The 23824-nt window shown below is 38.4% G+C and overlaps 1 protein-coding gene across 3 annotated transcripts in view; it reads left to right on the forward strand.

Annotated features, from left to right (window-relative positions):
- Positions 1-7217: 7217 nt before the first annotated feature.
- Positions 7218-23824, forward strand: part of kcnip3 (potassium voltage-gated channel interacting protein 3) — a 106057-nt gene continuing 89450 nt past the window's right edge. Inside the window, exon 1 of one of the 3 annotated variants that reach the window (XM_062961480.1) lies at positions 7218-7358. In XM_062961480.1, the coding sequence (XP_062817550.1) occupies positions 7338-7358 (21 nt within the window). In that variant the 5' untranslated portion in view covers positions 7218-7337. Of the gene's footprint in view, positions 7359-13241; positions 13590-19561; positions 19723-23824 lie in introns of those variants that run through there. The other 2 variants (XM_062961479.1, XM_062961481.1) reach the window with 2 other exon arrangements.

Consider the following 23824-nt stretch of genomic DNA (forward strand, 5'->3'; position numbering starts at 1 on the left):
ACATGTCTATAGACAACCCTAGCTAGACCTCCAAAGTCATGCATATCTATTATAGATGATATTGTAGAATGTTGACAGATGACACTGGATAGACCTCCAGAGTTATTCCTATCTGTAAATGACTCTAGATAGACCTCCAAAGTTATGCAAGTCTATAGATTATATTAGAGTCCTCAAAAGTCATGCATGTCTATAGACAACACTAGCTAGATCTCCAAAATCATGCATATCTATAGATGATATTGGGTAGACCTAAGTCATGAATGTCACTAGACAGATGACATTAGATAGACCTTCAGAGTCATTTATATCTAAAAATGGCATTAGATAGACCTCCAAAGTCATTCATGTCTACATATGACACTAGTCATTCATATCTATAAATGGCATTAGATAGACCTCCAAAATCATGTGTGTCTCTAGGTACATTAGCTAGACCTCCAAAGTCATGCAAGTCTACAGATGGCATGAGAAACTACAGACCTACAGTCATTCATATCTGTATATTACATGAGGTAGACCTCCAAAGGCATGCATGTCTCTAGGTACATTAAGTAGACCTCCAAAGTTATACGTATTTATAAATGACACTAGATAGACCTCCAAAGTCATGCAAGTCTACAGACAACACTAGATAGACCTCCAGAGTCATTCATAACTATATATGGCACTAAATAGATCTACTACAAATAATATTTGGTAGGCCTCTAAAGTCATGCATGTCTCTAGGTACTTTAGGTGGACCTCCAAAGTCACTCATAACTATAAATGGAGCTAGATAGACCTCCAAAGTCATTCATAACTAGAAATGGCACTAAATAGGTCTCCAAAGTTGCACATGCCTACTACAAATAATATTTGGTAGGCCTCCAAAGTCATGCATGTCTCTAGGTACTTTAGGTGGACCTCCAAAGTCATTCATATCAGTAAATGGAGCTAGATAGACCTCCAAAGTCATTCCTATTCATAAATGACATTAGATAGACCTCCCAAAATCATGCATTCTCAGGTACATTAGGTTGATCTACAGTCAACACAAGGTAGACCTCCAAAATCATGTAATTGTGACATCGGTTTTGAGGCTGAGAGAGTATGACTTACACAAGGTCAACCCCGTGGTTTTCAATAATAATAATAACAGCAATTATCATCATCATCATCATCATTATTATTATTATTATTATTATTATTATTATTATTATTATTATTATTATATTTTATTATGACACAGCAAACAAGATAGATATTCTGGATTTCATATCACAAAATCACAAGTCGAACACTTCCCAAGTGTCTAGGACTGTGTGATGTATTTTCGGATGATGTGTCCCAGTCGGGTGGCCTTTTGCAGTTGGCAGATCGCGATTTTGTCAATGTCTATTGTTTCCAAATGCCGGCTGAGATCTTTTGGCACGGCACCCAGTGTGCCCATCACCACCGGGACCACCTGCACTGGTTTCTGCCAGAGTCTTTGCAGTTCAATCTTGAGGTCCTGAGAGCGGCTGAGTTTTTCCTGTTGTTTTTCACCTGGGATGGCGACATCAATGATCCAAACCTTTTTCTTTTCCACAACTGTGATGTCTGGTGTGTTGTGTTCCAGAACTTTGTCAGTCTGGATTCAGAAGTCCCACAGTTTCTTTGTGTGCTCATTTTCCAATACTTTTGCAGGTTTGTGATCCCACCAGTTCTTTGCTGCTGGGAGGTGGGACTTGAGGCATAAGTTCCAATGAATCATTTGGGCCACAGAGTTGTGCCTCTGTTTGTAGTTTGTCTGTGCATTATTATTATTATTATTATTATTATTATTATTATTATTATTATTATTATTTTATCTCCCCATATTTGTAGGGGTTGCAGCACGTAGTGTTTTAGCAGGTTTGGGGGACTGTGTGTGTTTCCATGTGTTGAATTCTGTTTTTTCCTTCCGCTCCGCTGCGCATAAGCAAATGTGCTAAATCTCCGGAGGGTTAATCTGGTGATATAATCAGAGTTCATATTTGCACTTTTGCAACCCAATGGATTAGAGGATATTAAAAAATATATAAACAGGCGCCAGGCAGAAAGGATTTGGAGCAAAGATGCTTGACATTTCATTCAGAAACAAAATCTGTCAGGAGAGAATGCTTCTGGAACATGGCCACACAGCCCGAAAGACATACAACAACCCCAAAATCTGTGTTGTTGTTGTTGTTGTTGATGTTGTTTTATTCAGAATGGGCTGGATTGGATAGCCTTTGGATAGCCTATGATTCCATGATATTTTGATTTTGATTCCATGATATTTTGATAAAATTTTGGGTTACATTTCAAACCTCCAGGATTCAATAGCACCAAACCATAACAGTTCAAGTGGTGTCAAACTGCATTAATTCCACCGTGTAGACAGCAGTCCCAATTCTCCAAGGAGCCAAGGCCGGTATGATTGCCTTGTTAATGCAATGCCAACGAGATTCAGTGTCAAAGGGGAGAAAGGACCACATTTGGTGTCAGCGAAGTCAGATTGAAGAAGATAAAGCCATGGAATTGAAGCATTGAAAGTGACAGCTGCCACTTCAAAGCCCATCATCCACTGGAGGTGACCCTTTGCAGTTTTGTCCTTACAAAGCGGGTGAGTTGGAGGAGGAAGGGATGACGGGGATGAGAATCATAGAATCCTAGAGGTGGAGGAAACCCCAAAGGCCATCCATCCAGGCCTCTTCTGCCGTAATACACCATCCAAGCCCTCCCAACAGATGGCCTTCAAGCTTGTTCAATAATAATAGAAATAATGATGATGATGATGATGTTAATAATAATAATAATAATAATAATAATAATAATAATAATAATAATAGAATCCTAGAGGTGGAGGAAACCCCAAAGGCCATCCATCCAGGCCTCTTCTGCCATAATACACCATCCAAGCCCTCCCAACAGATGGCCTTCAAGCTTGTTCAATAATAATAGAAATAATGATGATGATGATGATGTTAATAATAATAATAATAATAATAATAATAATAATAATAGAATCCTAGAGGTGGAGGAAACCCCAAAGGCCATCCATCCAGGCCTCTTCTGCCATAATACACCATCCAAGCCCTCCCAACAGATGGCCTTCAAGCTTGTTCAATAATAATAGAAATAATGATGATGATGATGATGTTAATAATAATAATAATAATAATAATAATAGAATCCTAGAGGTGGAAGAAACCTCCAAAGGCCATCCATCCAGGCCTCTTCTGCCATAATACACCATCCAAGCCCTCCCGACAGATGGCCTTCAAGCTTGTTTAATAACAATAGTAATGATGATGATGATGATGATGATGATGATATAATCCTAGAGGTAGAAGAGACTTCCAAAGGCCATCCATCCAACTCCCTTCTGCCACAATACACCATCCAAGCCCTCCCAACAGATGGCCTTCAAGCTTGTTTAATAATAATAGAAACGATGATGATGATGATGATGATGATGATGATGATGATGATGATGATGATGATAATAATAATCCTAGAGTTGGAAGAGACCTCCAACGAGACATCCATCCAACCCCCTCCTGCCATAATACACCATCCAAGCCCTCCCGACAGATGGCCATCAAGCTTGTTTAATAATAATTGAAATAATGATGATGATGATGATGATGTTAATAATAATAATAATAATAATAATAATAATAATAATAATAATAATACTCAAATCCTAGAGGTGGAAGAGATCTCCAAAGACCAACCATCCAACCCCCTCCTGCCATAATACACCATCCAAGCCCTCCTGACAAATGGCCATTCAGCTTATTTAATAATAATTGAAATAATGATGATGATGATGATGATGTTAAGAATAAGAATAATAATAATAATAATAATAATAATAATAATACTCGAATCCTAGAGGTGGAAGAGATCTCCAAAGACCAACCATCCAACCCCCTTCTGCCATAATACACCATCCAAGCCCTCCTGACAAATGGCCATTCAGCTTATTTAATAATAATTGAAATAATGATGATGATGATGATGATGTTAAGAATAAGAATAAGAATAATAATAATAATAATAATAATAATACTCGAATCCTAGAGGTGGAAGAGATCTCCAAAGACCAACCATCCAACCCCCTTCTGCCATAATACACCATCCAAGCCCTCCTGACAAATGGCCATTCAGCTTATTTAATAATAATTGAAATAATGATGATGATGATGATGATGTTAAGAATAAGAATAATAATAATAATAATAATAATAATAATAATAATACTCGAATCCTAGAGGTGGAAGAGATCTCCAAAGACCAACCATCCAACCCCCTTCTGCCATAATACACCATCCAAGCCCTCCTGACAAATGGCCATTCAGCTTATTTAATAATAATTGAAATAATGATGATGATGATGATGATGTTAAGAATAAGAATAAGAATAATAATAATAATAATAATAATAATAATAATAATAATACTCGAATCCTAGAGGTGGAAGAGATCTCCAAAGACCAACCATCCAACCCCCTCCTGCCATAATACACCATCCAAGCCCTCCTGACAAATGGCCATTCAGCTTATTTAATAATAATTGAAATAATGATGATGATGATGATGATGTTAAGAATAAGAATAAGAATAATAATAATAATAATAATAATAATACTCGAATCCTAGAGGTGGAAGAGATCTCCAAAGACCAACCATCCAACCCCCTTCTGCCATAATACACCATCCAAGCCCTCCTGACAAATGGCCATTCAGCTTGTTTAATAATAATAGTGATGATGATGATGATGATGATAATCTAGAGGTAGAAGAGACCTCCAAAGGTCATCCATGCCCCTTTTGCCATAATATTCCATCCAAGCCCTCCTGACAGATGGCCATCCAGTGTGTTTAATAAAAATAATAATAATAATAATAATAGTAATAATAATAATAATAATAATAATAATAATAATAATAATAATAATAGAATCTTAGAGTTGGAAGAGACCTCCAAAGACCATCCATCCCCCTTCTGCCATAATACACCATCTAAGCCTTCCTGACAGATGGCCATCCAGCTTGTTTAATAATAATAGTAATGATTATGATGATGATGATGATGATAATGATAGAATCCTAGACGTGGAAGAGACCTTCAAAGGCCATCCATCCAACCCTCTTCTGCCATAATACACCATCCAAGCCCTCCCGACAGATGGCCATCCAGCCTTCCCAACATATCCATTTTTAGATTTGTTCTGCATCAAAGAGTGCATCTGCATTGCAGAACTCGAATCCAGTTTGAGACCACTTTAATGCTATGAGATCCTGGGAGTTGTAGTTGTACAAGGCCAAACTCCCAGGACCCCGTGGCATTGAAGTGGTCTCAAACTGGGCTAATTCTACAGTGTAGATGCCTGCTAAGCTACAGTATTTCACAATGGGTTTGCAATGCAGTACGATGGATTAAAACAGGCAGCAAAGGTCATCCGAACCGAAGCAAAGCAAAAACTAAATGAATCCATGTCTCTATAGTCATGGAAGTTATTTGACCATCAGATTATCCTTCGGTGTATTTTTACGTATGCAATTTTGCAGAAGATATCACATAACAACAGCGATTAAATGCGAATGCACATTTAATTTCGGCATTTAAAGGATGCGCGGCTAGAATCACATGCATTTAAGGGATAAGTGATGTTCCAAATGGTTCAGATACGGAAAATTCGTCCCCAAAATGAGTAGATCCAGGCTGAAGAATAGGATGGCAAATCCCACTAATGGGATTTTAAATGGGTCTACTTTAATTGGGATTCATGATTGGATTTAGAGAAGATTGCTTTTGTTTTTTTTAACCACTGTTCATTATTATTAGTAGTAGTCGTACAATAAATAAATATAATATAAATCATATAATGTAATAATAAATAAATAAGTAATAAATATAATACAAATACACATAATAAATATGTATATATACAATAATAAAATAAATAATAAAATTAAATAAAATAATAAATAAATATGTAATAAAAATAAATATAATAAAATAGCCATAATAAATATATGCAATAATAAAAATAAATAATGAAAATAAACACAAGAAATGAATAAATAATAAAAATAAATATAATAAAATAGCCATAATAAATATATACAATAATAAAAATAAATAATGAAAATAAACACAGGAAAGAAAGAAATAATAAAAATAAATATCATAAAATATCCATAATAAATATATACAATAATAAAAATAAACACAAGAAATAAATAAATAATAAATATAAATATAACATAACAAACGTAATAAATATATACAATAATAAAAATAAACCCGATAAATAAATAAATATAAATAACATATAATGAATACAACAGTACAATAAATATAATAAAATAATAAAGAATAAACACAATAAATAGACATAAATAATAAAATAATAAATAGAAGATAGATATAACAGTACAATAAATATAATATAATAACAATAAAAATAATTATAATTGCAAATATATTAAAAATAAACATGTAATGGATATAGACAATAATAAAAATAAATAAAAATAAATATAATAAATATAATACATAAATAGTAATAAATATAAATTAATATAATGACTATAAGAATAAATGCATATAATAAAACAATAATAATAAATATAATAAATATAAATAAATAATCATATAATATAATAAATATAATAAATCATAAATATAAATATGATCAATATAAATAATAATCAATGTTAATTATAAGTATAATAAATATAATAATAATGATGATGTCTGCCAAGATGTGTGATGGTCATTCATGCATTTTGCACACTCCCCCTCCCCAAAAAAAAAAAAATCTAACTTCATGATCAGATTAAAAAGCTTCTTATTAAAATGGTCTTTGGGAGTATGTATATGTTAGTTATGGAATAATGGGAGTTGTAGTTTTCCAAGGTCTTGCACCTTCTCTGCCCAAAACTAGAAATCCCAGGCATTTGCTAGAAAACTCAGACAACTTCATTGAGTCCCTTTGGGAAGAGAGGGCGGGTTATAAATAAAGTTATTATTATTAATAATTATAATAGCATTGACTCATAGCAGTTAAAGTGAGGTCAAACTCCATTGAATCTATAGTGGAGATGCAGCCTACGACTTCAAAAAAACAACAACACACTAATACTGCTTCCAAAGGCTTGCTCATTGTGGAGAAGCGAATGTCTAAAATTAGCCTCTGCTTCTTTAAGAAGGAAATTGGGGGTGAATGGCACAATTGCAAGCAAGGCACCAGCTGAACCCACTTGGATTTAATTGAAAAAGTCTATTGCAAGTGCAAACATTGGAAAAGCTGCAGCAAGGGGCGAACAAAGCCAACGAAATGCAACACAGATGCTTGAAGGTGAGGTCAACGATTTTTAAAATTATATTTGGAGAACTCAAGATAGATCCAAGTGGCTGCTGCCATTATTATTATTGTTTATTTATTATTATTATTATTATTATTATTTATTAATATTTATTATTTTACTAGCTGTGCCCAGCCACGCGTTGCTGTGGCCAAGTCTGGTGGAATGGGAAATAAAGTATTGAGGAATTGGTGGTAGTTAAGGTAAAGGGTCCCCTGGGCTGAGTGGGTTGCTAGGAGACCAAGTGAGTGGAGCTTAGCCTTCTAACTGGCAGCAATTGGATAAAAACAATTATTACTTTCCCTCTAATTAGGACTTTATTTTTCTTTTCTTTTTGTTGTATCAACCTAGAGGCATGGATGAGGGGTTGTGCTGTCAATTTTCGAGGTTGTGGGGTGTTTACTTTTGTTGTTTTGTCCGCTGCCGTGATGCCATCACTCTTTTATATATATAGATTTATTATTGTTTGAGTTTATTATTGTTTGAGACTTGAAAGTAAGGATGTGTCTACACTGTGCAGCTGATGCAGTTTGGCACCACTTTGACTGCCACGGAAATCCTGGAGTTGCATATAAAGTGGGTTCAAACTGGATTCATTCCACAATGTAGATGCCCTCAAAGGTTATGTTTTAATGTTGAGCGCCTTGATCTGATCGTGTGGTTGCATTTTATTTATTTTGGGGGGTCACTCGATGAATGGATATAGCCATTGCATATCATAACAGACATCATCATTATCATTATCAACATTATCATCTTCTTCTCCTTATAATGGGGAATATACGTAATATTATTTTCGTTGCCAGTCGTGCCCAACTCTGGGGGTTGGTGCTCATCTCCATTTCCAAGAGCCGGCGTTGTCCTTAGACACCTCCAAGCTCATGTGGCCGGCATGACTCCATAGATTGCCGTTATCTTCCAGCCGGAGCAGTACCTATTGATCTACTCACACTGGGGGTTGGTGCTCATCTCCATTTCTAAGCTGAAGAGCCGGCATTGTCCTTAGACACCTCCAAGGTCATGTGGCCGGCATGACTGCATGGAGCGCCATTACCTTCCTGCCGGAGCAGTACCTATTGATCTACTCACATTTGCATGTTTTCAAACATGTTGGCAGAAGCTGGGGCTAACAGCAGGAGCTCAGTCCTTTCAGCGGATTTGAACCTGCAACCTTTTGGTTTGCAAGTTCAGCAGCTCAGCGGTTTAACACACTGCGCCATCACGGGCTCTGATTTACTGGATAGCCATTGCAAAACCCTGACAGGCATCATCATTTTTATTATTATATTATTACATAATAATAATAATAATAATAATAATAATAATAATAATAATAATAATAATATTTATTATTATACTAGCTTGGGGACCCGGCGGTACCGGGGTTATTTGAAAGGCATTGTTTATTAGGTATTATTATTATTATTATTATTATTATTATTATTATTATTATATCATTATTCTTGGAGCCCCGGTGGTGGTGCAATGGGCTAAACCCTTGTGCCGGCAGGACTGCTGAGCAAAAGTTCAGCGGTTCGAATCTGGGTTGTGGGGTGAGCTCCTATCTGTCAGCTCCAGCTTCCCATGCGGGGACAAGTGAGAAGTCTCCCATAGGATGGTAAAATGGCAGGGTATAAAATGTAGTAAATAATAAATAATACATCCGAGCAATGTCCCCTGGGCAACATCCTTGCAGGTGGCCAATTTTCTCACACCAGAAGCGACTTGCAGTTTCTCAAGAAAAAAATCATTATTTCCATCATTATTAATAATCCATATTATTATTATTATTATCATCACCATCATCATCAATATTATCATTATAACCATGATTAATATTATTATATATTATTATTATTATTATTATTATTATTATTATTATTATTATTATTATCTATTTTTATTATTATTATTAGCATCCCAATTTGCCCTTTCTGGCATCAGAAGCCGCCTGCTCCCTCCTGGGGCCTCTTTCTCCCTTCTATTTGGATCCTTTGCCCAATTTCTGCTTCTCTTTGGAGAACAGACGGGTGCGAATCGAGCCAATAAACACGCCGCTCTTGGTTTTCCAACAAAGATCTAAGCTCCCTCTTATCTCCAAACAGGGACGGGGTTTGTTCTCCAACAAGGCCTCTCCCGCCAACGCAGAGCCCGCTTCCTGGCAGTGAGTCAGGCTCAGCATCCTCCAAGGAAGAAATCTCAGAAAAGCCTGCTTTGCAACCTGAAAGGCCCTGGAAAGTTGCAGCCATAGACTCCTAGAGTTTGGAAGGGACCTCCAAAGGCCATCCAGTCCAACCTCCTTCTGCCGTGTAATAGAAGGCACAGTCAAAGCCCTGCCAACCTCTGCTTGATGACGATGGTGATGATGATAGTAGTAATAATAATAATAATAATAATAATAATAATAATAATAATAATAATAATATCTATGTCTGCCTAGAAGATCAGGTGGCAGAGGACTCTTACAAGTCAAACAAGCAGTCAAAGAAGAAGAACATGCCCTGGCAGAATATGTCAAGCAAAGTGAAGAACCTGCTTTGATTGAAGTCAAAAATCAGAAACTCCTCAAAGCACAGCAGACAAAAAAACCAGTACAAGAAAACCGCACTACAAACTAGAGCTGACAGCTGGCACAACAAAACATTGCATGGAAAGTTCCTTGACAAAATTGAAGGAAAAGCTGATAAGGAGAAGACCTGGCTCTGGCTCACGAATGGGACCCTGAAGAAGGAGGCAGAAGGCCTGATCCTTGCAGCCCAGGAACAAGACATCAGGACAAAGGCCATTAATAATAATAATAATAATAATAATAATAATAATAATAATAATAGAAGACCTGGCTCTGGCTCACGAATGGGACCCTGAAGAAGGAGACAGAAGGCCTGATCCTTGCAGCCCAGGAGCAAGACATCAGGACAAAGGCCATTAATAATAATAATAATAATAATAATAATAATAATAATAATAATAATAGAAGACCTGGCTCTGGCTCACGAATGGGACCCTGAAGAAGGAGACAGAAGGCCTGATCCTGGCAGCCCAGGAGCAAGACATCAGGACAAAGGCCATTAAGGCCAAGATCAAAAAATCAGCTGATGACTCAAAATGCAGACTGTGCAAGGAAACCGATGAAACCATGAATCATATCCTCAGCTGCTGTAAGAAAATTGCACAGACAGACTACAAACAGAGGCACAACTATGTGACCCAAATGATTCATTGAACCTATGCCTCAATTATCACCTCCCTGCAGTTAAGAACTGGTGGGATCACAAACCTGCAAAGGTTGTGGAAAATGAACACGCAAAGATACTGTGGGACTTCCGAATCCAGACTGACAAAGTTCTGGAACACAACACACCAGACATCACAGTTGTGGAAAAGAACAAGGTTTGGATCATTGATGTTGCCATCCCAGGTGACAGTCGCATTGAAGAAAAACAACAGGAAAAACTCAGCCGCTATCAGGACCTCAAGATTGAACTTCAAAGACTCTGGCAGAAACCAGTGCAGGTGGTCCCGGTGGTGATGGGCACACTGGGTGCCGTGCCAAAAGATCTCAGCCGGCATTTGGAAACAATAGACATTGACAAAATTACGATCTGCCAACTGCAAAAGGCCACCTTACTGGGATCTGCGCGCATCATCCGAAAATACATCACACAGTCCTAGACATTTGGGAAGTGTTCGACTTGTGATTTTGTGATATGAAATCCAGCATATCTATCTTGTTTGCTGGGTCATACAATGTCGTTGTGTCAATAATAATAATAATAATAATAATAATAATATCTATGTCTGCCTAGAAGATCAGGTGGCAGAGGACTCTTACAAGTCAAACAAGCAGTCAAAGAAGAAGAACATGCCCTGGCAGAAGATGGAAAGCAAAGGGAAGAACCTGCCTTGATTGAAGTCAAAAATCAGAAACTCCTCAAAGCACAGCAGACAAAAAAACCAGTACAAGAAAACCGCACTACAAACTAGAGCTGACAGCTGGCACAACAAAACATTGCATGGGAAGTTCCTTGACAAAATTGAAGGAAAAGCTGATAAAGAGAAGACCTGGCTCTGGCTCACGAATGGGACCCTGAAGAAGGAGACAGAAGGCCTGATCCTTGCAGCCCAGGAGCAAGACATCAGGACAAAGGCAATTAAGGCCAAGATCGAAAAATCAGCTGATGACCCAAAATGCAGACTCTGCAAGGAAGCCGACGAAACCATGGATCATCTCCTCAGCTGCTGTAAGAAAATTGCACAGACAGACTACAAACAGAGGCACAACTATGTGGCCCAAATGATTCATTGCAACTTATGCCTCAAGTACCACCTCCCAGCAGCAAAGAACTGGTGGGATCACAAACCTGCAAAAGTATTGGAAAATGAGCACGCAAAGATACTGTGGGACTTCCGAATCCAGATTCACAATGAGGAGTCAATGAGTCATATTTCTTCTGGAAAGGGGGCGGCAGGCCAAATATGTTTGGGAACCACTGGTCTATGATATCAAAGGCCACTGAGACATCCAGGAGAACCAAAAGGCAATTGATAATAATAATAATAATAATAATAATAATAATAATAATAATAATAATAATAATAATAGAAGACCTGGCTCTGGCTCACGAATGGGACCCTGAAGAAGGAGACAGAAGGCCTGACCCTTGCAGCCCAGGAGCAAGACATCAGGACAAAGGCAATTCAGGCCAAGATCAAAAAATCAGCTGATGACTCAAAATGCAGACTGTGCAAGGAAACCGATGAAACCATGGATCATATCCTCAGCTGCTGTAAGAAAATCGCACAGACAGACTACAAACAGAGGCACAACCATGTGGCCCAAATGATTCATTGGAACTTATGCCTCAAGTACCACCTCCCGGCAGTAAAGAACTGGTGGATCACAAACCTGCAAAAGTCTTGGAAAATGAACACGCAAAGATACTGTGGGACTTCCGAATCCAGACTGACAAAGTTCTGGAACACAACACACCAGATATCACAGAACAAGGTTTGGATCACTGATGTCGCCATCCCAGGTGACAGTCGCATTGACGAAAAACAACAGGAAAAACTCAGCCACTATCAGGACCTCAAGATTAAACTTCAAAGACTCTGGCAGAAACCAGTGCAGGTGGTCCCAGTGGTGATGGGCACAGTGGGTGCCGTGCCAAAAGATCTCAGCCAGCATTTGGAAACAATAGACATTGACAAAATCATGATCTGCCAACTGCAAAAGGCCACCCGGATGATCTGGGCGCATCATCCGAAAATACATCACACAGTCCTAAACACTTGGGAAGTGTTCGACTTCTGGTTTTCTGATATGAAATCCAGCATATCTATCTTGTTTGCTGTGTCATAATAAAATAATAATAATAATTGTAATAGAACCATCGAATTGTAGAGTTCGAAGGGACCCCCAAAGACCATCAAGTCCATCCCCCTTCTGCCCGGCAGGAGGAGACAATCTGATCCCTCCCAATGGATGGCCATCCAACTTCTGCTTTATACTAATAATAATAATAATTATTATTATTATTAGAAGTCAATGCATAACTTTTTAGAGCTCTTTGGTTACAGGGACCCCAGTGAGACACCGCTTGAATTGCTATGTCTCCGTGCAATGCAATCCTGGGAGTTGTAGTTTTGCAAGGCCCTTTAGCCTTGTCTGCTCAAGAAGTTCATTGACACTAGTTTCATTGCCATGGCGCATTGCTATTGTAGTCCGGCATTTTTAAAAACTACAACTCTCTGGATTCCACAGCACTGGGGCAATCCAAATGGCGTTGATCTGTATTAATTCCACAGTGTAGATGCATGAATACTTGGTTTCCTTTTGGAGAGGATGAAATAACAGCCAAAGCATTGGATTCAAAGAATGGAAGTAAATAAAAGCAGAGGGGGGAACGACGGGGATGGAGCCACCGTGGGATGGGTTGCCATGGAAACTGGCATGTAGCCCGACACGGAGACGGCGGGGCGGAGGAAGAGCCGGGGAAGGAAGGAAAGAAAGCGGTTCAAAGGTACAAACTTGGCACAGGGATGTTCGCTGCCGTCAAAGATGCTGCCAGGCGAAGCCGAGTCTTTGTGATTGCAACGGCATCCGCATCCGCTCTGTGCTATTTCTCCTTCTGGCACAAAAAAGACAGGTGAACGAAGGAACGAAAGAAAGGGCGAAAGGACGAGTGCAAGGACACCAGCCCACCAGGATGTTTGATGACATGGTGAGTAGAGAAGCGCATCTGACAGGTGGAGCATCCCGTCTCCAAAATGCTTGGGTTTTGCCTATATTGTGATCCCAGAGCTCTGGTTTTATTATGGTTTTACACCGATGTGGCATTAGGATTCGAATCTGGAAGGACAGGTGTTTGTGCTGCTTTGTTTTTGTTTTGTTTTGTTTTGTAGTTCTGCATACAGTAGAGTCTCACTTATCCAAGCCTCGCTTATCCAACGTTCTGGATTATCCAACTCATTTTGGTAGTCGATGTTTTCAATATATCCTGATATTTTGGTGCTAAATTCGTAAATACAGTAATTACAACATAACATTACTGCGTATTGAACTATTTTTTCTATCAAATTTGTTGTATAACATGTTTTGGTGCTTAATTTGTGAAATCATAACCTAATTTGATGTTTGATAGGCTTTTCCTTAATCCCTCCTTATTATCCAACATATTCTCTTATCCAAGCTTTTGCCGGCCCATTTAGCTTGGATGAGACTCTACTGTATTTTCATCCCAGAGTTCTGATTTTGTTATGGTTTTACACCGATGTGGCATTAGGATTCGAATGTGGAAGGACAGGTGTTTGTGCTGCTTTGTTTTTGTTTTGCTTTGTTTTGTAATTCTACATACAGTAGAGACTCACTTATCCAACATAAACGTTGAATAAGTGACTATGTTGGATAATAAGGCAAGATTAAGGAAAAGCCTATTAAACATCAAAATAGGTTATGATTTTACAAATGAAGCACCAAAGCATCATTTGACAGAAAACGTAGTTCAATACGCAGTAATGCTACGTAGTAATTACTGTATTTATGAATTTAGCACCAAAACATCACAATGTATTGAAAACATTGACTACAAAAGCATTGACTATTAAAAGGCCGACTGCGTTGGATAATCCAGAATGTTGGATAAGCGAAGGTTGGATGAGACTATACTGTGTGTGTGTATATATACAGTAGAGTCTCACTTATCCAACATAAACGGGCCGGGACAACGTTGGATAAGTGACTATGTTGGATAATAAGGCAAGATTAAGGAAAAGCCTATTAAACATCAAATTAGGTTATGATTTTACAAATTAAGCACCAAAGCATCATATTTAACAACAAATTTGACAGAAAATGTAGTTCAATGCGCAGTAATGCTATGTACAGTAGAGTCTCACTTATCCAAGCTAAATGGGCCGGCAGAAGCTTGGATAAGCGAATATCTTGGATAATAAGGAGGGATTAAGGTAAAGCCTATTAAACATCAAATTAGGTTATGCTTTTACAAATTAAGCACCAAAACATCATGTTTAACAAGAAATTTGACAGAAAAAGTAGTTCAATACGCAGTAATGTTATGTAGTAATTACTGTATTTACGAATTTAGCACCAAAATATCACGATATATTGAAAACATTGACTACAAAAGCATTGACTATTAATCAAATCAAATTTATTTGTTGCTTAAACCATAGGTCTTTCACATGCAAGTCAAACAAACAAATACATGAAAGCCAGATTATTAAATACAATATAAAACATGCCATTAAAACATTAAAATGCTACATATATCAATGTCAAGATATGCCCTTCAAATACTACATATTTCATGAATTAGCACCTACAACATTGGCTATTAAAAGGCATACTGCATTGGATAATCCAGAACATTGGATAAGCGAATGTTGGATAAGTGAGACTCTACCATGTGCCCTGCCACATGTTGCGGTGGCGTAGTCTAGTGATTAGGATCCTTCTGGTTAGGGAGCAGCCTGGCTTTGAACTTGCAAGGCTATTCAATGCTATTCACGTTGGACAACGGAGGATCCTTCTGGTTAGGAAGCAGCCTGGCTTTGAAGCTGCAAGGCTGTTCAGTGCTATTCGCGTTGGACAAATGGCGGCATTTGGTCCAGTGGTTTTGTTATTAACTTGGTCCTACAAGTGGACCGTACATGTATATTATTATTATTATTATTATTATTATTATTATTATTATTATTATTATTATGGCTTGGGATGCAGGGATTAAAAGGCGATGGATCCGCTTTGGGTTTGAGTCCGAACTTTAAAGGAGTTGTTCAGAGTAGTAAACCTGTGTGTGTGTCTGTGTGTGTGTGCGATCTCCACATTTGCAATTCCTGTGTTGCAATGACGGATTATTATTATTACGTGTATTTTATTTATATCCGATGCCGTGTGACACCAGAAGCAGAAATGGTATAGAGAGGACGCCGATGCTGTTGCTATTATGGAGACTTTGGTTTGAGAGGCGTTAACTGGCCCTTGATTGTTTGGTAGTATTGCGGCTGGATGGGCATCTGTTGGGAGGGCTTAATTTGGGCAGAATCGGGTCGGACTGGACGATGTCAATCTTCTCATTGTGATCTTACAGCTGCAATATCTTCTAGATATTACTGGATGTATTATCAAGAACAGCTGAGCGGATGAGCATTTTGCATTATAATCACTTCGCCACAAAAAAACAGAATATTGAGGACACTGTTTATGATAAACAATAATAAATAAACGGTTGATTAAGGAGATCCGTATTCAAATCCTGATCCCTTTGCAAAGTTCCCCTGTTTCTGAGTGTTTTTCATTATATACTGTCTTTATTCTGGTGATTTTTTTTTAAATACTCAGATTTTGTTTGTTTTCATGGATTCCTCCTTTCTGTTGAAATGGCCCACAAGCTTGTGGATTTCAGTGACTTTAATCATTAAGCAAAGGATGCCTCCAAGCAACAACAGCCAAGCTACCTCATTGCAGATACTATCCCTGACTGACTTTGCAAACTTCATGGCTAATCAATGCTAATTCAAGTTTGCTAATTGCAACACTTGCTTCAAACAGACACGGGTACTTTCTCCCGCCCTGGACATCATTCCACAGAGGGCGCCTCCAAGCAACAATAGCCAGGCTACCCTCTATGGTTGACTTTGCAAACTCATGGCTATTCAATGCTAATCAAGTTTTCTAGTTGCAACATCCATACTGGGTCCAAATAGACACGGGTTCTTTCTCCCACCCTGGACATCATTCCACGGAGGGCGCCTCCAGGCAGCAATAGCCAGGCTACCCTCTATGGTTGACTTTGCAAACTCATGGCGATTCAATGCTAATCAAGTTTGCTAGTTGCAACATCCATACTGGGTCCAAATAGACACGGGTTCTTTCTCCCACCCTGGACATCATTCCACAGAGGGCGCCTCCAGGCAGCAATAGCCAGGCTACCCTCAATGCAGATACCCTCACTGATTAACTTTGCAAACTTCATGGCTTCTCGATGCCTAGTGTAGTTGAATCCCAGTGAAGCACATGAGGCTTTGCAACCGGATCAGGATTTGAATCTGGATCTCTTTCATCGACCGTTTATTTATTATTTCAACTCGCTTGTTTATCATACAACAAATCTGCCAGAGCAGTTGCTTCCTAAAATAGTGTCCTCGATATTCTGGTTTTTGGAGCGAAGTGATTATAGTATGAAAAGCTCGTCAGCTGTTGAATGCACTCTGTTGTGGCGTATTGAATGATAAGAGTTTGAAGGGACCCCCAAAGGTCATCCAGTCTGACCTGATTCCGCCCAAACTAAGCCCTCCCAACAGATGCCCATCCAGCCGCAATACTTCCAGAGAAGGAGACTTCAGCGGGACTCCCAAGCATGTCTCTTAGAAGAGATACCAAAGGTCATATAGTCCAATCCCATTCTGCCAGGCAGGAAGGCACCATCCGATCCCTCCTGACAGATGGCCATTCAGTCACTGCATTATTATTATTATTATTATTATTATTATTATTATTATTATTATTACCATAGAGTTGGAAGAGACCCCAAAGGCCATCCAATCCAACCCTTTTCTTCCAGGGAGGAAGGCACCATTCGATCCCTCCCAACAGATGGCCATTCAGTCACTGCGTAATAATAATAATAATAATAATAATAATAATAATAATAATAATAATAAGTATAATAAGTATAATAAGTATAATTATAAGTATAATTATAAGTATAATAATAAGTATAATAATAAGTATAATAATAAGTATAATTATAATAATTATAATAATTATAATAATTATAGAATTATAGTGTTGGATGAGACCCCCAAGGTCATCCAATCCAACCCTTTTCTTCCAGGGAGGAAGGCACCATTCGATCCCTCCCGACAGATGGCCATTCAGTCACTGCATCATAATAATAATAATAATAATAATAATAATAATAATAATAGATGCATAGAGTTTGATGAGACCCCACAGGCGATCCAATCCAGCCCTTTTATTCCAAGCAGGAAAGCACCATCCGACCCCTCCCAACAGATAGCCATCTAGCCACTGCTTAATAATAATAATAATAATAATAATAATAATAATGAATCATAGAATTGAACAAGACCCCAAAGGTCATCCAATCCAAACCTTTTCTTCCAGCGAGGAAGGCACCACACGATCCCTCCCAACAGATGGCCATCCAGCCTCTACTTTATAATAATAATAATAATAATAATAATAATAATAATAATAATTTTAATAGAACCATCAAATTCTAGAGTTGGAAGGAACCCCCAAGGGCCATCCAGTCCAACTCCTTTTGCCAGGCAGAAGACACTCTGATCCCTCCCAATAGATGGCCATCCAACCTCTGCTTTTTAATAATGATAATAATAATAATAATAATAATAATAATAATAATAATAATAATAATAGAATCACAGCACCGAGCCCTGGGAATTGTATTTCCAGCTATGACATTTTGGGCATCACCCCCGGACGGGTGTTCCGAATTATTATCCGAGATTATTTCCAGCTCTGCGCATTGCCACGTTTTCCCAGGGACATGTGCTGCGCCGAATTGCACCCAGAAAAGAAGTTCAAAAGCTTCTCTGCTGGGAAACACAACAAAACAAGGTGTCAGAAGCGGGAGACAGAAATAGTTTCGCCGGGAACGGTTACCCTGAAAGTGTCAGGATTGATAATAATTTCCATGTTGGGAAGAAGAAAGGCAAGAATGCATAGCTGTGAAATCTGCAGGACGAAAGCGTGTCTCCCGTTGCGTTACGGCAGATTTGGAGACAATCTAGAATCACATTGGCTTTTTTTGCTGCTACATCACACTGTTATCTCTGGTTCAGCCTGGAGTCTCCTAAAACTTCTGGATCCCTTTCCCATGGACTATATCTCTCTCTCTCTATCTATCTATCTATCTATCTATCTATCTATCTATCTATCTATCTATCTATCATCTATCTATCCTTCCCTAGACACTATATTCCTATTGATGCAACCTAGAATCACATTGGCCTGTTTTGCTGCTGCATCACATTGTTGTCTCTTGTTCAGCTTGGGGTTTCCTAAGACTTCTGGATCCCTTTCCCATGGACTATATCTCTATCTATCTATCTATCTATCTATCTATCTATCTATCTATCTATCTATCTATCATCTATCTATCCTTCCCTAGACACTATATTCCTATTGATGCAACCTAGAATCACGTTGGCCTGTTTTGCTGCTGCATCACATTGTTGTCTCCTGTTCAGCTTGGGGTTTCCTAAGACTTCTGGATCCCTTTCCCATGGACTATCTATCTATCTATCTATCTATCTATCTATCTATCTATCTATCTATCTATCTATCATCTATCTATCCTTCCCTAGACACTATATTCCTATTGATGCAACCTAGAATCACATTGGCCTGTTTTGCTGCTGCATCACATTGTTGTCTCCTGTTCAGCTTGGGGTTTCCTAAGACTCCTGGATCCCTTTCTCATAGAAAAAAAATAGTAATATAATAATAATAATAATAATAATAATAATAATAATAATAATAATAATAGTGTGCCTTATTGGAGAGAACACGGTCCTGTTTTTAAGGATAGCACCAATTAGGAAATGGCATTTCTATCCCAGGAAGAGAACCCGAAAGGGCGAGATGCCAGGGTTAATGGCAGGAGCAGAGGGAGTTAATGCGCGGAGGAAGCAAAGCAGGGAGCGAATGGGCTGCCCAGGGCTGAGCCATCAGAGAAGAAGAAAGAGAAAAAGAAGGAGAAAAAAGAAGGAGAAGGAGAAAGGGCAGAGCTGCCAGGCAGGCACCCATTTGCCGGCTTGCAAAGCCCAGAAGCATCAGCCATGCAGGTAAGCCAAAGGGGGAATCTCCTTCCAGCCCTGGCTTGGGGATGCTAGGATTTGTAGTCAGGACAGGAGATGGATTCTTGGCTGTCTCTTTATATCGGAATGGCTCTCTCTTCTCTTCTCTTCTTCTTCAGTTGAATATGTTCATGAGTAGGGACAGGGACAGTTCTGGAGGTTTGTGGTTCTTAAGTTGGATTGGCTTGTAAGGCACCATTCAATCCCTCCCGACAGAGGGCCATCCAGAACAGGGACAGTTCTGGCAGGAAGGCACCATTCGATCCCTACTGACAGAGGGCCATCCAGAACAGGGACAGTTCTGGCAGGAAGGCACCATTCGATCCCTACTGACAGAGGGCCTTCCAGAACAGGGACAGTTCTGGCAGGAAGGCACCATTCGATCCCTACTGACAGAGGGCCTTCCAGAACAGGGACAGTTCTGGCAGGAAGGCACCATTCGATCCCTACTGACAGAGGGCCTTCCAGAACAGGGACAGTTCTGGCAGGAAGGCACCATTCGATCCCTACTGACAGAGGGCCTTCCAGAACAGGGACAGTTCTGGCAGGAAGGCACCATTCGATCCCTACTGACAGAGGGCCATCCAGAACAGGGACAGTTCTGTAGGTTTGTGGTTTTTAAGTTGGATTTGTTTGTAAGGCACCATTCGATCCCTCCCGACAGAGGGCCATCCAGAACAGGGACAGTTCTGGAGGTTTGTGGTTTTTAAGTTGGATTTGTTTGTAAGGCACCATTCGATCCCTCCCGACAGAGGGCCATACAAAACAGGGACAGTTCTGGCAGGAAGGCACCATTCGATCCCTCTCGACAGAGGGCCTTCCAGAACAGGGACAGTTCTGTAGGTTTGTGGTTCTTACGTTGGATTCGCTTGTAAGGAACCATTCGATCCCTCCTGACAGAGGGCCTTCCAGAACAGGGACAGTTCTGGCAGGAAGGCACCATTCGATCCCTCTCGACAGAGGGCCTTCCAGAACAGGGACAGTTCTGTAGGTTTGTGGTTCTTAACTTGGATTCGCTTGTAAGGCACCATTCGATCCTTCCCGACAGAGAGCCTTCCAGAACAGGGACAGTTCTAGCAGGAAGGCACCATTTATTATGTTATTATTACCCACTTTATTATTATTATTATTATTATTGATTACATTAATTATTACTAGTGTTCTTATTATTTAATATTAGTATTATTTAGTATTAAATTACAACAGTAATCATTATTACCAGTAATATTATTATTTAGTGCACATTTATTATGATTACCCACTTTATTAGTAGCAATAATAAGAATAAGAATAAGTATTATATTTTAATAAGTATTACTATTAATATTATTTAATGCACATTTATTATTATTAATATTGAGTTGCTGTGAGTTTTCCAGGCTGGATGGCCATGTTCTAGAAGCATTCTCTCCTGACATTTCACCCACATCTATGGCAGGTATCCTCAGAGGTTGTGAGGTCTGTTGGAAACTAGGCAAATGGGATATATATATATATATATATATATATATATATATATATATATATATATATATATATCCCATTTGCCTAGTTTTATATATATATATATAAAAAATCTGTGGAATGTCCAAGGTGAGAGAAAGAACTCTTGACTTTTTGAGGCAAGTGTGAATGTTGCAACTAATCACCTTGATTAGGATTGAAAAGCCTTGCAGCTTCAAAGCCTGGCTGCTTCCTTCCAGGGTGTCTGTTGGAGGCACGTGTGAATGTTGCAATCAATCACCTTGATTAGCAATGAAAAGCCTTGAAAAGTCAATCAGTAAGGGTATTTGTCTGTTGGAAATGAGGCAAATGGACTGTATATATTATTAATATTAATTACTATATATACTCGAGTATAAGCCGGATCTGAAAAAGCCCCCCTCGGCTTATACTCGGGTGAAGGGCCTGGTTGGCTTATATTCGGGTCGGCTTATTCTCGAGTAGTATATATGGTACATTTATTATTTTCCTCTATTATTATTGGCATTGTTACATTAATTATTTTACTCTACTTGTTGTTGTTATTATTATTATTATAACATTTATCATTTTACTCTTGTAATTATTGCTACTATTCCATTTATTTTAATCTATTTTTATTATTAATAATAATACATTTATTATTTTGTTATGATATTATTATTGTTATTGCATTTATTATTTTACTCTATTATTGTTAATACATTAATTAATTTACTCTATTATTACATTTATTATTTTACTGTATTTATTATTGTTACATTTATTATTTTACTCTATTATTATTATTATTATTATTATTATTATTATTATTATTATTATTATTATTAAGGATACATAAGCACATTTACATTGAAGAAGATGAGAATAATGATTTGATCAGAATTGGACAGTCTTATCTTAAATTTCAGCTTGATGTAAATATTCAAAAACATTTTGCCTGTAAATTCATGTAATTTTATTGGTATCTATTTTTAATTCTGAAAATTACCACCCTCGGCTTATACTGGAGTCAACAGTCTCATCTTAAATTTGAGTTTTATGTAAATATTCAAAAACATTTAACCTACTGATGCCTCAATTAATGTAATTTTATTGATATCTATTTTTATTTCTGAAATTTACCACCCTCGGCTTATACTGGAGTCAGTGTTTTCCCAGTTTTTTGTGGTAAAATTAGGTGCCTCGGCTTATATTCGGGTCGGCTTATACTCAAGTATATACGGTAGTAGTAATAATAATAATAATAATAATAATAATAATAATAATAATAATAATAAATGAGGATAAGCACCAATCCCCATAGTCTTACACGACTAGACTTAATGTCAGGGGAAAACCTTTACCTATTATTTTTTTATTATGACACAGCAAACAAGATAGATATGCTGGATTTCATATCACAAAATCACAAGTCAAACTCTTCCCAAGTGTCTAGGACTGTGTGATGTATTTTCGGATGATGCGTGCAGATCCCAGTCGGGTGGCCTTTTGCAGTTGGCAGATCATATTTTTGTCAATGTCTATTGTTTCCAAATGCCGACTGAGATCTTTTGGCACGGCACCCAGTGTGCCCATCACCACCGGGACCACCTGCACTGGATTCTGCCAGAGTCTGAGGTCCTGATAGCGGCTGAGTTTTTCCTGTTGTTTTTCGTCAATGCGACTGTCACCTGGGATGGCAACATCCATGATCCAAACCTTTTTCTTTTCCACAACTGTGATGTCTGGTGTGTTGTGTTCCATAACTTTGTCAGTCTGGATTCGGAAGTCCCACAGTATCTTTGCGTGTTCATTTTCCAATACTTTTGCAGGTTTGTGATCCCACCAGTTCTTTACTGCTGGGAGGTGGGACTTGAGGCATAAGTTCCAATGAATCATTTGGGCCACATGGTTGTGCCTCTGTTTGTAGTCTGTCTGTGCGATTTTCTTACAGCAGCTGAGGATATGATCCATGATTTCGTCGGCTTCCTTGCAGAGTCTGCATTTTGGGTCATCAGCTGATTTTTCGATCTTGGCCTGAATTGCCTTTGTCCTGATGTCTTGCTCCTGGGCTGCAAGGATCAGGCCTTCTGTCTCCTTCTTCAGGGTCCCATTCATGAGCCAGAGCCAGGTCTTCTATTATTATTATTATTATTATTATTATTATTATTATTATTATTATTATTAATTGCCTTTGTCCTGATGTCTTGCTCCTGGGCTGCAAGGATCAGGCCTTCTGTCTCCTTCTTCAGGGTCCCATCCGTGAGCCAGAGCCAGGTCTTCTATTATTATTATTATTATTATTATTATTATTATTATTATTATTAATGGCCTTTGTCCTGATGTCTTGCTCCTGGGCTGCAAGGATCAGGCCTTCTGTCTCCTTCTTCAGAGTCCCATTCGTGAGCCAGAGCCAGGTCTTCTATTATTATTATTATTATTATTATTATTATTATTATTAATGGCCTTTGTCCTGATGTCTTGCTCCTGGGCTGCAAGGATCAGGCCTTCTGTCTCCTTCTTCAGGGTCCCATTCGTGAGCCAGAGCCAGGTCTTCTATTATTATTATTATTATTATTATTATTATTATTATTATTATTATTAATGGCCTTTGTCCTGGTGTCTT

The sequence above is a fragment of the Anolis carolinensis genome, unplaced genomic scaffold (genome assembly GCF_035594765.1).
Source record: "Anolis carolinensis isolate JA03-04 unplaced genomic scaffold, rAnoCar3.1.pri scaffold_8, whole genome shotgun sequence".
Classification (NCBI taxonomy): Eukaryota; Metazoa; Chordata; class Lepidosauria; order Squamata; family Dactyloidae; genus Anolis; species Anolis carolinensis.